The 18904-nt window shown below is 38.3% G+C and overlaps 1 gene segment (V, D, J or C); it reads left to right on the top strand.

The window, feature by feature from the left end:
* The first annotated feature begins 3586 nt into the window (after positions 1 to 3586).
* Positions 3587 to 4088, top strand: LOC103249974. The segment is given in 2 exon segments: positions 3587 to 3655; positions 3778 to 4088. Coding segments are annotated over 2 exon segments (360 nt in total).
* The last annotated feature ends 14816 nt before the right edge of the window (positions 4089 to 18904 follow it).

The following is an 18904-nucleotide window of genomic DNA, read 5'->3' as shown; positions in this document are numbered from 1 at the left end:
TTATCTCTTCATCTTCCTAACCAGAGAAGTCATAAATCTTTACAATGAAAACTACAAAACACTGCTCAAATTCATATGGAAAAAATCTATGACCTAGAATAGTCATAACATATTAACTTTGCAGCAATTTGCATGGATTTAGAAACTACAGTATTCAGTGATCTATCACACAAATGAATAGCAGAGCACATTTTCTTATTCATAAGCAGACCCTGAACATTTACCATAATACTATAAGGAAGGCATTGGCAGTAGTAGGACATGGCCAGGGTGGTGGCAGGGACAAAACATAAAAAAAAAGTACCTGATCTTGAACCAGGTAAAGTGAGGACCAAAGTGAGGCCCAAACTTTACCTGTACAATGTCCACATGTATACATAATCCCAAATAGTACCCCGCATTTATATATATCAAAAGACAGTCACATTCTTATACACCAACAATAAACAGACAGATAGTCAAATAAAAAGCACAATCTCCTTCATTCAAAACAGTCACTAAAAATAAAAAGAGAAAATAAATGCCTCGGCATCTTCTTAACTAGAAACGTGACCGGTATACAATGAAAACTGCAAAACACTGCTCAAAGAAGTCAAAGATGTCACCCAAAAAATGGAAAAATTTTTCCATGCTCATGGATTGGAACAATCAACATTATTAAGATGTCCATCCTACCAAAGCAATCTACAGATTCAATGTGATACCCATTCAATTACCAATGTCATTCTTCTCAGACCTGGAAACAACAGTATAGGAATTCATATGGAAACATAAATGACCAGAAATAGCCAAAACAATCCTTAGCAAAAGAAACAAGCAGGAAATATTACACTCCCAGAATTTAAACTTTATTATAAGGCTACAATAATCAAGATAACCTGGTATTGGTACAAGAATAGGCATATAGACCAATGGAACAATAATGAGATTCGAGAAACAAAACCACACATTCTCAATCAACTCAAATTCGACAGTGCCTCCAGCAACAACCACTGGGGAGAGAAGAACCTATTCAGTAAATGGTGCTGGAAAACCTCACTGACCATGTGCAGAAGAATGAAACAGGACTCTTACCTATAACCATACACAAAAATCAAGACCAAACGCATCAAAGACATAAACATCAAACCTTCAACTTTATGAAGATTACGCTGAAGATACTATCATGGAAATCATAATAGGCAACCAAATCCTGATCAAAACCCCCAAAGTCTATGCCATTAGAGATAAGACTGACAAGTGAAATCTCATCAAATGTAAAACTTTCTGCAATTCTAAAGAAACAATCAAGAGAGTAGGGAGACAGTCTACAGAATGGGATAAAATATTTTCTAACTATATATTCAACAGAGGCTTAACATCCAGGATCAACAAGGAACTCAAAAGTGCTGAAAGGAAAAGAACCAAACAACCCCTTTAAGAAGTGGGGAAAAGGGATGAACAGACCCTTCTCAAAAGAAGACATAAGAGCAGCCAAAAAACACATGAAAAAATTCTCACCCTCACTAATCACAGAAAATGCAAATCAAAGCGACATTGAGATACCACCTAACCCCATTAAGAATGAACATAATTAATAACCCAAAAAAACAACAGATGCAGGAGAGGATGCATGGAAAAAGGAATGCTTCTACACTGTTGGTGAGAATGCAAACTAGATCCACCTCTATGGAAAACTGTGTGGCAATTCCTAAATGAACTAGTAATTGACCTTTTATATGGCCTAGCAAATCCCTTCTGAGTATATACCCAGAGGAACTTAAATCATTCTACAAATAAGATACATGCACATGCATGTTTATTGCAGCTATGTTTACAATAGCAAAACGTAGTACCAACCATGCTGCCCATTGAAACTGGACTGGCTTAAAAAAAAAACGCAGTTTGTATACATGATTGAATATTAAGCAGTCATAATGAGGAATAAAATTATAGACTTTGCAGCAACTTGGATGTATTTAGAGTCTATAATACTCAGTGATTTATCACAGAAACAAATAATTAAGTACTACATATTCTCACTCATAAGTGGACCCTGAACATTTATCATAATACTATAAGGAAGGGATTGGCCGGGGGGTGCTAGGGAGTGCACATAACATCATTTAGGATGTCTGATCTCAAGCCACGTGAAGTTGACCAAAGGGTGTCCCAATCTTTCCTGATAAAATTGCCACATGTATACCTAATTCTGAATTTTACCTCATATCTTTAAAAATTAAAAAAAGATAATTAAATTTAAAATCTAAGTTTAAAGTAAATTCAGAATATTAAGGTGAGATTGGTTTGAATTTCTGCTGAGTGGGGCCTAGATGCAATCACAAGTGTACTCCTGAAAAATAAGTAGATATTTAATACAGACAGTAGAGGAAAACTCAGTGTGACTACAGATATTGAGACTAAATTGATGTGGCCACAAACCAAGAAAATCTGCAGCCACCAGAAGCTGGAAGAGACAAGGAATAGCTACATCCTGAAACTTTTGGAGCCTGAGCAACAACCCTAAAAAATCTAGCACAAGTGAAGATCATGGAAAACACAGATTAAATATACTAAGTTTATTTTGGTAGTTTCTCCTAAGTCAAATGATCAGAAAGTTCTGGGGCTGTGATTTGAAACAAGGATTGTCTAATTTTAAAAATATTTATTCCATGATGTAACTTTTATTCTGCAGATGTGCCCCAGGTTTATAACATGGGTGAAGAGACAAAACCAGGATGGTGTGAAATTTACAACTCCCTGCTCCATCTGTCCCACCTTACACTGATTCCGATCCTCACCTCAGTATCTTCTGTATCATTAATTCCCTGCACCATTAATTCAACTTTCCTCTTTTACTCTTTAGTGGTGAGTAGAAACATTATTCTAACTCAGATTCCATCTTCCTTGTCTTCATCTTGAGGAGATGAAAACCTATTTCCTGAAAAACCCCTGGAAATCTCTATATATCCTAATCTTTAGTCTACTGGAACTGCTCTTTCAAAGTCATTACAAACATTAAAGGACTTACTTTCAGATTTGAAGATGGGGCACAGCTTGTATTGAACTTATACATGTTTATCATTTTTCAAATCTGCAAAATGAACTTTTGTATACATAAACCTGAATTGTGCCCCACATTTTTATTTTATTTTATTTATTTTTTTAAATCAATATTTTTTATTATGATATTGTGAGGTACGGTTAAGAGTTAGGTATACAAATATGCTTCATTCAGGGCCCCTTGTTGATAACAGGTGTCTCCGCATCCCCAGACAGATGTTTACTACCATTAGTCCCCTCCTTCCCCCATAGTTTCCCACCACTGTCAGTCATTTTCTTATGGTAGTGCATTGGATGATCAAGATCCACTATATGAGTGAGAACATGTGATACTCAGATCTTTGTTTCTGTGAGAGGTCACTCAGTATAATAGAACAGGGACACATGGGGACAATGCACCTGTACTGAGTTACTGAGAGGAGTCAGCCCTGCAGCTGTGCCCACCTGCCCCATCCACTGCTGATTTGCATGTTCCAGAGAGCACAACCCCCTGCCCTGAAGATTTATTAATGGACTGGTCTAAGCCAGTGCAGGAGTTAGTCCCAGGCAGGACACAGCATCAACATGAGGGCCTCCGCACAGCTCCTGGGGCTCCTGCTGCTCTGGCTCCCAGGTAAGGAAGAAGAACACTAAGAAATGACTCAGTCAATATGAAAGTACTGCCTGGTCAGTCTGGAAAGTACTCTTATAACTTGATTAATTGCATTTACATTTGTTTTTTGTTTCCTATTTTAGGTGTCAGTTGTGATATTCAGATGACCCAGTCTCCATCCTTCCTGTCTGCATCTCTGGGAGACAGAATCACCATCACTTGCAGGGCGAGTCAGGGCATTATCAATTGGTTATCCTGGTTTCAGCAGAAACCAGGGAACTCCCCTAAGCAACTGATCTATAAGGCTTCCAATTTGCAGTCTGGGGTCCCATCAAGGTTCAGTGGCAGTGGATCTGGGACAGATTTCACTCTTATGATCAGCAACCTGCAGCCTGAAGATGTTGCAACTTATTTCTGTCTACAGTATGACAGTGTTTCTCCCACAGTGCTATAAGTCATAACAAAAACCACACAGGGAAGCAGATGTGTGAGACTGAGCTGTCCCAGCTGCTCCCGTATTCTGAGAGCTATCTATCTGTTCAAAATGTCATTGGTAGATTTTTTTGGGGGGGGGCACGAAGCCTCCTTAGAACCCTCTTTCTTTACTCCACCAAAACAGCACAGAAATGGCATTGTCTCAGCTGATTTCATAAAGAATAAAAGGTCAGTCCATGTGAAGAGTGTGCATTGAGGGAATTGATATTCATAAAGCAAATGGGAGACCACTCTAGGTTTTTTTCTCCACTTGGGTATTCTGTCCATTCAGATCATTATAATTTAAACCACAGCTTTCAAAGGCCTAGGGTATATCATTCAGGGAAGCAGATACTAGAGGCAGGGGATTCTCTGATCTTTCAGAAGACAAAGTGCAGTTGCCTCTGAAGGTATACAAAGACTAACCATGTGGTCCTCAGACCTGTCTGGGAAGCCAGAGATGGGGATACTGATGCTATCATTTGATGCAGCACCTCTCCAGGTAACTTTCCAGTCCTCACCTCAGTCTACATGTCTGTCTGCAGGTATCAATGAGCATTGAATCATTCTCTTGACTTCCAAGTATTATGGAAGGTCACTCATAGAATGACTCTCCAGAAAACCAGAGAGGCTTAAATGGGTTTGGCAAAAGGTGCTTACAGAAGTGATGGTAATGATGGGAAATTGACAGCAGACTGATCAATGTGGTCCTCATTTACACCAATTTACAAGTTAGATATAATCCTGTGAAACACTTGAATGCACTTTTAGGAATTACCATCAAGTCTGAATGGTAGCAAGAAAACTTCACTAAGTCATAGTTGAAACAAAATTAATAAATCCTATGAAACATATACCCTATGGAATATTATGCAGTCATAAAGGACAAACATATGGACTTCACAGCAACTTGGATGGATTTAAAGTCTATCATACGCAGTGATCTATCACAGAAACAAAGAACAGATTACCACATATTCTCACTCATAAGCAGACCCTGAACATTTACCATAATATGATAAGAAAGGGATTGTCAGTAGCAGGATACTATTGGGGTGGGAGAGGAGAGAACACAGCATCAATAAGTGTGCCTGATCTTAAACCAGAAAAAGTGGGGACCAAAGGGAGGTCCAAACTTTATCTATACAATGATCACTTGTATACCTAATCCTCAATTGTATCCCACATCTTTAAATTTAAAAAATAATAATAAAAAGAAGCTTTGCAGTTTCAAAAAAAAAGAAAATCAAATCAAATGAAAAATCTTTCTTGACAAGAAGCAAGACAACAACAGGAAAACCTAACATTTTTCTTTAATATGAAAGGTCTTTGTTACTCCAAATTTATGCAGAAGCCAGCAGCATCATCAGTTTATGATGGTACATGAGCTAAATAACAAACCCATATTCCATTTACTGGATGAGAATCTTCATTGAACAAGGTAACAGGTGATAGAAAGATTAAGAAAGTATGTTTTAGACATTGTTTTTGTTTTGCTAAAGAGATATATTTTTTCTGAAGGAAGACATTGAATATAATTCCAAATGAAAATCATATGTTCCAAATACACCCAGATTTATTATCTAGTCAATGCAACATTACATTTACAAACACTATGAAGATTGTAAAGGTGGATAAAAATAACTATCTGTTCATCAAGTGATTTAATGTGCAAATAGTGTAAAAGTTTTTTAGAAACTTTAGTACCTACCAAAGTACAAGAATAAATTAAAAGTGTATGAACCTGTTTCAGACATTTCAGAACTTAAATTGAGCACACAGTTTTCTTTGGAGAGGTTTCACCACTTAGTTTGCTTTGGAGAGATTGTTCACTCCTGCAATCTGATATTAAAATGTGGTGCCTGGGAAGACATAGTCCTTCAACCTTGTCCTCTGAGAAAGGCAGTCCATAGTCTGGAGAGAAGCTCAGTGTCCTGCAGCACAGCCACCCATTTGAACCCTAAAGGATCAGCCAGATAATTAACAAAAACATTAATGGACATGAAAATAAATATTTATCTTGCTAAGAGATTGAGACTTAAATGGTCGATTACCAGTCTTTATTGTACAAAAACTTATGAATATAGTATTTACACATTTTTATAGATAGATGCATTTTATTAAAATTAATGGTATATATTTGAATATTTACTGGTCAATGTATAAAAAAACTAAGACAAAATATTACAAAAAATAAAAACTGAATAATACATCAATAAAACACTGAAATGTATCCCATTTATGGACTATGCTCATGTCAAGTATATATAAGTTAAATATAAGTGCATGTATACTTAATGAAGCAGTTGTTTGCTGTGAATACTTTTTCACAGATTTATGTGTAGATAAAGACATTTAATTATGATTACATATATAAAGCAACACATGCATATGAACAAAATCATTATATAAATAAAACTTATTAGAATGATTGTAGTTACTCTCTATAAAAAAATAGTTTTCCTGAATTAGATTCAAAATACCATCACTGGCTGTTGGATTTTGTTGTAATCTTTGTTTTTGTTATTGTTGTTTGTTTGTTTGTTTGTTTTTGAGTTGAAGTCTAACTCTGTTGCCCAACTGGAGTGCAGTGGAATGCTTGTGGCCACCGCAGTCTCGACCTGCTGGACTCAGGTTCTCCTCCCACCTAAGCATTCCAAGTAGCTGAAACTGGAGGCATGTGCCACCAAACCCTGTTAATTTTTTTTTAATTTATGATTTATTGTAGAGATGAGGTCTCACCAAATTGCCTAGGTTGGTCTCAAACCCATGGGTTTAGGCAATCCTCTGACCTTGGCCTCCTAAAGTGTTGCGATTATAGGCTTGAACCCCCAAGCCCAGTCAATCTTTGTTTTTAAAACCCTCACCTGGGTGTGCACAATTTAAAATAATTTTGTAACTCAGTGAAGTGGTAGAGAGTATGAATGCAGATAATTTTTATAATACTAAAAATTACGTATTACTATGGAATTTCCCAGTATGTGTATGTACACAATGTGCTATGCTTGATGGAGTTCTCAGAACTTGATGCTGGACCAATGTCATATCCATAGTAAGAAGTCATTGTCAAGGAACCCCTGGAAAACTGGAAATAACAATAGTGTATAAATTCCAAGGGTATATCACTGATCACTTTGGAAATGTCATATAAATAACATTGACAATTGTTTTCTACAGATTATCAGCCTTTAAAGGAAACACATTGAATGACTGGAGACAAAGTTGGTTAGAAGAACCATGACCAAACCTTTGAAAATCAGTCAAGATAAAAATAAAAATAAATGCTTCACAAGCCAATACTCATTTAAATGCCATTACATAGCAGAGACACTTAAAAATTAACATTGTTCAACATGTTAATAGTCGCACTTTCCAGCTTTCTCATGGACTCTCATCAACCAATGTCTTGGAAGTTCATGCATGGGCTCACAATTATAAATTTACTTCACAAGTGTAACATGCCTACTGTCACTTCCTAGCATTCAGCTAAACTGCAAACAACAATCCTCCTTGATCCCTTAACAATGTACTCTATACCAGACATCAAAATAACAACTGAGACCAAGTGGTTACAGTGGACCTCACCCAGACACGGAAGGTATTTTTTGTTTGCCTGTCCTGATAGGTTTGCTTCCGCCAGAAACATCACATGAAGTTTTGCTGAATAATTTAATCAGACTCAATTAATTCTTACATAATATAGCATTGAGCAATGCAATATAATTATAGCACAAGAAACAAGTTTTTGCTTAATTATAGCAAAATCAAAAAAAGCTCATGATATTGCAATGTATGCATTTTCAGCTGTCCTTTTAAAGAGAAAACTCCTTTCTTGGTCTTGCAATCCTGGAACACAAACCCTTGTCATATCCAATCCATGTCTTACCAGATGTAGTGCAGCCTCTGAAACACTAACACATGTGAGGCTTTACTCCCATACACAGAATATTTGTACCTGAGAAATGAGAGCTGAACTTGACACTGTTTAATATATCTACTGAGAAGAGTGTGAATTTATCTTTCTATTTACCAAGGTCTGTGGTTTTCTAACTGACAGCTTTTAATTGAAATGGTTGGTATGATAATTGTTCCAATAAGCTGAAAGAAATGACAATCATGTGACCATTATATCACATATGGTAGAGGATAAATTGTCAACAAAGCATGTTACAGTGTTGGTTGGGATTATAGATGCTGGTAATCAAGAGAAATGAGATTGCTTCTGTCTAATTTAGAGTGGAAGTAGAAAATTTGTGAAACATAGAAAACATTCAGGAATGTTCCCATTTATTGTCATTTCTGCTGGCAAATATTAAGATAACTTTCATCAAACTTCAGAACGAAGCTTTAGGTAACACAGCTGAAGCATCACATACACTTGGAAAGCTAGAGGCAAAGGGTGATGAAATATATAATGAGATAAGGATATGTAAACACTGCTTAGAAACTCTTGGTCAGCTTGAAAGGTGAGAAGCACAGGAGATAGTCCATTCATTCCTTCATACTTGTCCTGTCATCGAATTTGTTTCATATTCTAGAGAAGTCATTCCCCTATCTCCTTGTCTTCTGTGTTTCTATTACCAGAAAAATCCTTTGTCACAGAAAACTGGTGAATCATGATGCTGTATCCACGGGACTGTGCTACCTAGTCAGGACCCAGACCAGAACAATAAGCACCTCTGGTCAAGCAACCCCCCTCCTATCATCCACTTCTGGAAACCACCTACAGGAATGAATCCCTTGTGTACAGTTTAAGTCTCATCTGGGAACCTGAAAACCAAAGCCATGAGGATTAGCTTTTCTAGACACTACCATAAAGAATGTAGAGAAAACTGACTCAGAATGCCTGAATGAGTCACGTATACATACACTTATGTTAACTAATATTCTTTCCTTTACTCCCTCTTCATTAAAAAATAAAAAAAAATACTTAAAGTGCTCTTTTGGTAACATTTACAATTTAGACCACAAATTAAATGATATCCAGTTGACATGTAACTTATAGGAATGTCAATTATTCTTAGATGGTTTGAACTAAACAGATTTGAATTTTCTAATTTTTTTTTAGTTGGACTCTCACTCGGTCGCCCAGACTCGCTCGCCTGCTGGGCTCCAGCGATCCCTCTGCCTCAGCCTTCCAAGAAGCTGGAATTACAGGCATGTGCTACCACGCCCAACTGATTTTTTTATTTATTTTAGAGATGAGGTCTCACTGCCCAGGCGGGTCTCGAACCCGCAGGCTCAGGCAATCCACTCACCTCAGCCTCCCAAAGGCGCGGGATTACAGGCTGAGCCACCAAGCCCGGCATCTGATTTGAATTTTTAATAACATTTTGGTAGAGGTGAGTATGCATATTGGTAGAGGTGAGAGGTTATTTGCAAAGCAGATATTTTCATTCTATTAAGCTGCATCATGTTGCTGTTGATATTATTAAGACCAGAGAGCTCAAATGTAGAGAGATGTATATTTATTATGGAAAGCCACAAGGAAGACTGAGGCAGAAATATTTCCTGTACCCATGAAAACAGATGAATCTGCAAGACTGAAAGATGGATATAATCTACTCAGGGAGGGCTGCTAACCAAGATGACATATCTCTGGTAGCTGGTGACAGGGACACTGTTCTTCCAGGCAGTAGTAAGAGGAGAAGAGCTTTTCCCTGTAGCAGGCAGCGTGAATGTGGTGCCTCATGCAGCAAGGGATTCTTCCACAGACTGCATCAGCAATTAGCCGTGCAGTAGTTGGAATTATTCTGGATGCTTTGTCTGGAGCCTGTTTCTTAAGCTTCTCAACAATTTGTGAGCATTTCAATATCCCACAGTAAATCTCTTTCTATTTGGTGAACATGACATTTGTAACCAAAGAAAACAACCAGAATACACTGAGAGCATGGTCCTTTTTAAATGTTAATTATATTATCTTTCCACTGGACCTGCCAGAATAGAAAAACATGTGCAGCATTCCAGTCATTCAAACTGCATAACAAATAAGTTCAGGAGAAGCATTGGTATCTCACGCAGCTAAATGGTCTCATGGTACCAAAAAAGGAAACTGAGGAATATTCCACTAATTCTTCTTTATTTTTCTTTTTTCTAAGGCCTTTTGTAGGCTCCTCACATGCATATATGGATCAGTGTTCTGTGGAATACTGAGCGAGACCTGTTTCTATCTTGGACTCTCTTGCACAGCCCCCTCCTCTGTTTCTGTCTTCAGTTCTCTGGGGTACTAGCTCTTCTTCTCCAATTCAGGGATACTATTGGGTGCCTTATGGAATTCCTCTCCCTGCACAATGCACTGGAAACTCCCCTCAGGATGTAGGAAGGATCAGTTTAAATCTTACTTCTGCTAGTTTCCAATTTTCTAGGATCTCTGTAATTTGTAATGTCCAATGACTTGAAAATGACTGTTTCATATATTTTGCATTGTTTCCATTAATCCATCAGGAATGCAAATAGTGTCCCTGCTAATTCATTTTGGCTGCAGTTGAATTTTATGGAGGCCTGTGTCTGAATTTAGTGCTTTTCACTTCTTTGGGCTTTCTATCAGAACCCTGAATTGTTGGGACAGCAGGTCCTGATCTGGGCTCACAATTAGGTTCTCACTGACATTCTCTCTTCTCCTCCTCAGTCCCACATCATATAAGGTCACCTGCTCACATATACAGACACTTCATACACATCCTCATGCCATCCTGTCACCCAGCAGCAGCTGCTTGACCACACCTTGAACTGAGGGAGTGATCACCTATTGGGTGGCCAATCTCAAACCCAACGAAGAGGTCTAGTTACTCCATGGAATTTAGGCTTAGAGTATATAAATTTGACATTTCAGAGTCCCAAATACTCAGAGTGTGATGTAGAGTAAGAAAATTTTCTCTCTGTTGTAACAACATCTCTGCAGGAATAACTGAAGATAAGGCAGATGAGTGAACTTTTTGCTTCTACAATATTTGGCACTGGATACTCTTTTTGGGATATCAATATTATTTTATTAACTATTATTAGTATTAATATTGTGATATTTTGATATCCCAATTGAAGTATAAGATTGGAGACCTGGAACCAAGAATCTCAGTAAGTGTTCAAAGGGTCCCCTTACAGTCCACCATATTGGTGAGGACTCCCTGTCCTTTTTGCACTCACAGCAGGGTGGCTTTGCCTCCAGCCTCATGTTCCCTTCCTCCATGACTTCTCTGAAATTCAGAGCATTTTCTACTGAATATAGTCTTGGTCTTCATCCTACTTTGAAGATAATTGATCCTCAGATGTTTAGGCTGTCCAGGTTAATTTTACCCCAATTCAGTCTTCATGGCCAGAGCCATTTTGCTTTACTTTAGTAAAAAAACAGCATTTTTATTTTTTTTAATACATAGTCGGTTTCCCCCATCAGAACATTCATGCTGATGAGATGCAAAAAATAAGACCACATTGCAACAAAGAGTTTTACTTGAAGGTCTTCAAATCAACAACAAGATGTTTTTCATTTAGTGAATGAGTAGATAAGAGACCTGAAACCTGTGTCATTGGATATGATTTGACTTTTCCCATACAACTTTGAAAATACATAGTGTTATCTGTCTGCATCTAAAGTAAATTTTTGGTTTTATAAACTTAAGTGTAATGCTTCACAGTCATTACAAAATGCTTTAGAACAGGGGTCCTCAACCTGAGGCCACAGCCTGTTACCAGTTTGTGGCCTTAGAAACTGGGTCACACAGCAGGAGGTAAGTGGTGGTGAGTGAGCAACTCTTCATCTGTACTTACAGCCATTCTCCATCACTTACATTACCACCTTAGCTCCAACTTTTGTCCGATCAGTGGTGGCATTAGATTCTCATAGAACAGGGACCCTACTGAGAACTGCACAGGTGAACGATCTAGGTTGTGAGCTCTTGATGAGAATTTATTTTTATTTTTATTTTTTGAGTTGGGATCTCACTCTGCCACCCAAGCTGGAGGACAGTGGGATGCTCATGGCCACCCCAGCATTGACTGACTGGGCTCTGGCAATTCTTCTTCCTCAGCCTTCCAAGTATCCAAAACTACAAAAGTGTGCTATGACACACCCAGCAAATTTTTGATTTATTGTAGAGACAAGGTCTTTCCAAGTTGTCTAGGCTGGTCTCTGGTTTCCTTCTATCTGGAACAGTTTTCAGGCTTTCTGTGGATTTACTAATCTTGTTCTTCTTGAGGAATACACACTAGTTATTTGTAGAGTGTTTCTCAATATATATTCACTTGATTTCTTTCACAATTAAATTCTGCTAATGTCTTTTTGGCAAGTACATCCAGAAGTTATGCTGTGTTCTCACTGCATCCTATCGGGTGGTGAATGATTTTAATCTTCTCCAAAAATGATATTCAGTTTGATTCCTTGTGAAGGGATGTCTGCCAGATGTCTCCACTCTACCCTCACTCTTTCTCTCTTTGAAAGTAATAAGAATTTGAGGAGCAGTTATTTGATGCTTCATGAATATCTCTCTCATGATCAACACAGGGAACCATGGATACACAATTTCTTCAATAGTTATATTATTTGGCCATGATATTTAATTTATATTCTACATTCCCCAGATTTGTCCAATGGGAGCCTCATTCATGCAGGCTACTAATGTCTACTGTTTTTACCACATGATTCTCTGAGCACTTGCTTAGTTTCTGGCAATAGACACCCAGACTCTTATTCTTTTTCCACTGTTTTAGACCAGAAACCAGACATTTTACCAAGAAGTGCGGATTATTTTTAGAAATTGTATTCAGAAAATAAGATCTGTGCACCAAATGTGTTCATCAGGACTGATATATCATTTTTACTAGTTAAAAGTATCAAGTTTAATCTATAGCTATAAAATGCCAGAATTTGCACGAATACATATGTAATCCAAATTCACAGTTTATTCTAGTACCCTCTTTATTACATGTATTTGTAACTTTCATCCAAGATTACCTTGACTCAAATTCTCCTCAGTGCATTGATCTATTTAGCAACCTATTAGTGTAACACCAAACTCCTGGTGTCTTTGTGGTGACTTACCTTCCATGTCCCACACACCAACATTAGCCCTGATACCCTTATCCTCAACCATAAACTTTGACTGTGCATAGGTGACCTTCTCATGTCAGAGCCTTCCTGGGCTCTGACACTTGCACCAGTGGCCTCTACCTATTTGAATGTCCTGCTCATCTTGCTCTATTTGTGACATCTAACACTAGTGGGAAGAGGATGTTCATCAAACTGCACTCATATGTGGGGACTTCCTCCCCTTTCCATTATAATTGCATCACTCCTGCTGCAATTTCAGCAGAAGAATCGAGATCACCAAAATAAAAGCCCAAATCCAGGACATAGAAGACAAAAAGACAATACAAAAAATCAATGAAACAAAAAGCTAGTTCTTTGAAAGGATAAACAAGATGGTCCCCTAGCTAGACTGACCAAGAAAAAGAAAGAAAAAACCCAATAAGCACAACCAGAAATACAAAATATGAAGTCACATCTGACTCTGAAGAAATACAAAAGATCATCAGAGATTACTATGTACACTTATATGGAAAAAAACTTGAAAACCTGAAGGAAATGGAGGATTTTCTGTCATCACACAACCTACCTAGGTTGAAACAAGAAGAAATTGAGACCCTAAATAGGCCAATAACAATCAAGGAAATTGACTATGTAATAAGAAAACTACCTACAAAAAAAAAACCCTGGACCAGATGGCATTCCAGCAGAATTCTACAAGACATTTAAGGAGGAACTGATTCCAATCCTATTGAAGTTATTTCAGGCAATTGAGAAAGATGGAACCCTCCTCAAATCATTTTATGAAGCTAACATCACATTGATACCCAAGCCAGGTAAAGAAGCAACAAAAAAAGAGAACTACAGGCCAATATCTTTGATGAACATAGATGCTAAAATTCTCAACAAGATCCTAGCAAACTGGATTCATTAACACATCTCAAAATTCATCCATTATGACCAAGTAAGCTTCATCCCTAGGACGCAAGCCTGGTTCAACATTCGTAAAACCATAAATGTAATTAAATACATCAACAGAGGACTGATGGCAAGATGGCGACCGCATAGATGGATCCCTGAGATTCTCTGAACGTGAGTTTCCCAAAAGGACTATTACTTTTCTTCCTGCAGCCCCCGGCCACCTCCACCCGCACTGGCACAAGGCTTGGGGACTTTTGGTCCCATGCAGGGTCAGACAGCACCACCGAACCGGCTGCTCCACTATATGTGGTTCCGGCTGACTGGGGAATTCCAAATCCCGGATCACAGATCCGTCCCCGGCCACAGCATGGAGACCAGCACCCAGCGTGAAGCTGCCGGTCACGCAGGGAGGCTCTGACTGCCTACCCCTTAGAGATACCAGTCCCATTTCTGACTAAAGTGCCCTGGGAGGGACCCAGAGCCACCACCTGCCCTCTGGAGCTTTGGAGATTGGAAGCCCCTGGCCCACCCTGGCTGAGGCACTTAGTACCTGACCACAAGCCTGTGTAAGAAGACAGAACCCCAAGCTGGCGTAAGGTGCTGATCACAGGCTTCCAGCTCCAGAGGAGGAAACACCTGACCCTGTCCTCCACCCCAGCCGGCTGCAGGCACCCCAGATCCAGCACCCAGCTGTGAAGCTGGTCCCACCTAGAGACCCACAGGAGGCCCCTAAAAGCAAACCACCGCCTCCTCCATTTTCAAGGCATATTTACATCACATCGCACCGCCCACTTAGCAGAGCCTTCTTCTTGGTTCCCACGGTGGCATCATCAACAGGAGACAAAGCCCCTCCCCTATGCTGAATAGTGACTAGTGTCACAGATCTCCTAGGCAACAAGCTAACTGCCTGCAATAGAAAGAGAGGAGAGAGGCTGGAGATTAGATCTCAGGAACTTGATCCACTAATGGAAGAGAGAGAAAAATCTACACAAATGAAGAAAAAACCAAAAGAAGAATATGAAACTGTCCCAGACTCCTGGGAGGGCAGACACCGAGAAAACTGACTTTGGAATGCAAACAATGAAGAGCCCCACCCAGAATGAATGGTCTCAAACTACAATCCTAGACATCAAGACAATAATGGAGAGATTAAAAAGAATTGAAGAGCCTCAAGAAGAAACTGGAAAGGAGCTGATATCTGAGATAACTGTAATAAAGAATGCTGTGAATGAAATAAACAATAAACTGATAAACATGGAAAACAGAATTACTCAAGGAGAAGAAAGAATCTCAGAGCTTGAGGACCAAAATATAGAAATAACCCAAACTCTCAAAAACACAGAAAACAAGCTCAAAAAGACAGAAAAAAACCTTCAAGAGATAAGTGATTACCTCAAGAGGCCTAACCTAAGAGTAATTGGTCTGCCTGAGGCAGAAAAAGAGAGAGACCACATTGGAACAAACCTTCCATGAGATCATTCAAGAAAATTTCCCTTATCTAAACAATGATGCAAAAACTCAAACACAGGAGATCCAGAGAACCCCTCAAGACAAAAAATGAGAAAACCAACTCCTAGACACATAATAATTTGCCTAAACAAAGTAGGCACAATAGAAAAAATCCTAAAGGCAGCAAGTGAAAAAGGTCAGATTACCTATCATGGAAAACAAATTAGAATAGCAGTAGATTAATCTACAGAAACCCTGCAGGCTAGGAGAGTTTGGAGCCCTATCTTCAAAGTCCTAAAAGATAAACAATTTCAATCAAGAATAACCTACCCTGCCAACTTAAGCTTCATCAGTGAGGGAGAATTAAAATCTTTCCCAGATATCCAATCCCTAAGAACCTACGCTGCCACCAAACCACCTCTACATGAAATACATAAGAATGTACTAAACACAGAAGAAAAGGGGGAAAAAAGAGCAACATTTTTCACAAGAGTACAGGAAAAGGAATAAAATACATATGAACCAAACCTAAAAACAAAAGAAAAACAGTAAACCAAGTGGAACAACAACCCTAAAAGAACTATATGATAGGGATGAACTCTCACATTTCAATAATTAGCCTAAATGTGAATGGAATAAGTGCACCACTGAAAAGACATAGAATGGCAAAGTGGATAAAATATCACCAGGCAACAATATACTGCCTTCAAGAGACCAATCTCAATAGAAAGGACATGCACAGACTCAAAGTAAGAGGATGGGAAACAAATTTCCAGGCGAATGGAACACAAAAGAAAGGAGGAGTCATGATCCTAATTTCGGACAAAATACCATTTAAGCTATCAAAAATTTAAAAAGATACAGAGGGCCACTAAATAATGATCAAAGGCTCACTACATCAACAAGAAATATCTATCCTAAACATATATGCACCTAATATAGGTGCACCAACTTTTACAAAGCAACTCCTAGGAAAACTAAAGAAAGATATTGATTCTAGCACTATCATAACTGGGGACTTTAATACCCCACTCACAACCATCAACAGATCATCGGGACAAAAAATCAGCAACGAGATTTGAAACCTCAGTGTGACTCTGGACCAAATGGACTTAATTGATACCTACAGAACATTCCATCCAAAGACCAGAGAATACAAATTCTACTCATCACCTCATGGGACATATTCCAAGACCGACCATATTCTCAATCATAAATCAAGCATAAGCAAATTTAAAAAGACTGAAATTCTACCATGCACTTTCTCGGACCACAGTGGAATAAAAATAAACATTGACACCAATAATTTCTCCCTAAAACCCACAAAGACATGGACACTAAACAGCATGATGCTAAACAGCTCCTGGATCAATGATGAAATCAAAACAGAGATCAAAAGATACCTGGAAACAAATGAAAATGAAGAAACATCTTACCAAAATCTCTAGGACGCCTTAAAAGCTGTAGTAAGAGGGGAATTTATATCCCTACAAACACACATGAAGAAATTGGAAGGAGTACAAATTAATAGCCTAACAAGCCATCTAAGGAAGCTGGAAAAGCAAGATCGCAAAAACCCTAATTTCAGCAGAAGAATCCAGATCACCAAAATAAAAGCCCAAATACAGGACAGAGAAGACAAAAAGACAATACAAAAAAATCAATGAAACAAAAAGCTGGTTCTTCAAAAGGATAAACAAGATCAATGGTCCCCTAGCTACACTGATCAAGATAAAGAAAGAAAACACCCAAATAAGCACAATCAGAAACACAAAAGATGAAGTCACATCTGACCTTGAAGAAGTACAAAAGATCATCAGAGACTGCTATGTACACTTGTATGGAAACAAGCTTGAAAACCTCAAGGAAATGGAGGACTTTCTATCATCACACAACCTGCCTAGGTTGAAACAAGAAGAAATTGAGACCCTAAATAGACCATTAACAGTCAAGGCAATTGACTATGTAATAAGAAAACTACCTACAAAAAAAAGCCCTGGACCAGATGGCTTTCCAGCAGAATTCTATAAGACATTTAAGGAGGAATTGATTCCAATACTACTGAAGCTATTTCAGGCAATTGAGAAAGATGGAACCCCCCCCAAATCATTTTATGAAGTTGACATCACATTGATACCCAAGCCAGGTAAAGACCCAACAAAAAAAGAGAACTACAGGTCAATATCTTTGATGAATATAGATGCTAAAATTCTCAACAAGATCCTAGCAAACCAGATTTAACAACACATCTCAAAAATCATTCATTATGACCAAGTAGGCTTCATCCCTGGGACGCAAGCCTGGTTCAACATTCGTAAAACAATAAATATAATTAAATACATCAATAGATGTCAAAACAAAAACCACATGATTATATCATTAGATGCAGAAAAAGCTTTTGATAAAATCCAGCACCTCTTCTTGATAAAAACCCTTGACCATCTAGGCATACAGGGGACATACCTCAAAGTAGTAAAAGCCATCTACAAGAAACCCACAGCCAGCATACTCCTAAATGGACAAAACTTGGAACGATTTCCCCTGAAAACTGGAACAAGACAAGGATGCTCACTCTCACCCCTCCTGTTCAATATAGTATTGGAAGTCCTGGCTAGAGCGATCAGAGAAGAGAAGGCACCACAGGTATCCAAATAGGAAAAGAGGAAGTCAAATTATCTCTCTTTGCAGATGACATGACTGTATACCTTGAAAACCCAAGATAATCTGTCAAAAACCTCTTTACACTGATAATGACCTTTGGCAAAGTCTCAGGATATAAAATAAATGTGCAAAAGACAATCGCTTTTCTTTACACCAATAATAAACAAACAGAAACCCAAATAAGAAGCACAATTCCATTCACAATAGCCACAAAAAAATGAAATACCTTGGCATCTTCCTAACCAGAGACGTGAAAGACATTTACAATGAAAACTACAAAACTCTGCTCAAAGTAATCAAAGATGACACAAACAATTGGAAAAATATCCCATGCTCATGGATTGGAAGAATCAACATTGTGAAGATGTCCATCTGACCTAAGGCAATCTACAGATTCAATGCAATACCTATCAAATTATTAGCAACATTCTTCTCAGACCCAGAAAAACCAACACAGGAATGATATGGAAACACAAATGACCAAGAATAGCCAGAACAATCCTCAGCAAAAAAAAAAAAACAAAAAACAAAACCAAAGCAGGTGGTATCACATTACCAGACTTCAAACTTTACTATAAAGCTACAATCATCAAAACAGCTTGGTATTGGTATAGGAACAGGCATATAGACCAATGGAATAGAATTGAGATTCCAGAGGCAAGACCTCAATTTCTCAACCAACTCTTCTTCGACAAAGCCTCCACCACCTACCACTGGGGAGAGGAGAACCTATTCAATAAATGGTG

The sequence above is a fragment of the Carlito syrichta genome, unplaced genomic scaffold, assembly GCF_000164805.1.
Source record: "Carlito syrichta isolate Samal-C Ts95f unplaced genomic scaffold, Tarsius_syrichta-2.0.1 Scaffold124901, whole genome shotgun sequence".
Taxonomy (NCBI): Eukaryota; Metazoa; Chordata; class Mammalia; order Primates; family Tarsiidae; genus Carlito; species Carlito syrichta.
Note: the sequence above shows the minus strand (reverse complement) of the source record. Positions and strands in the feature narration are given on the sequence as shown.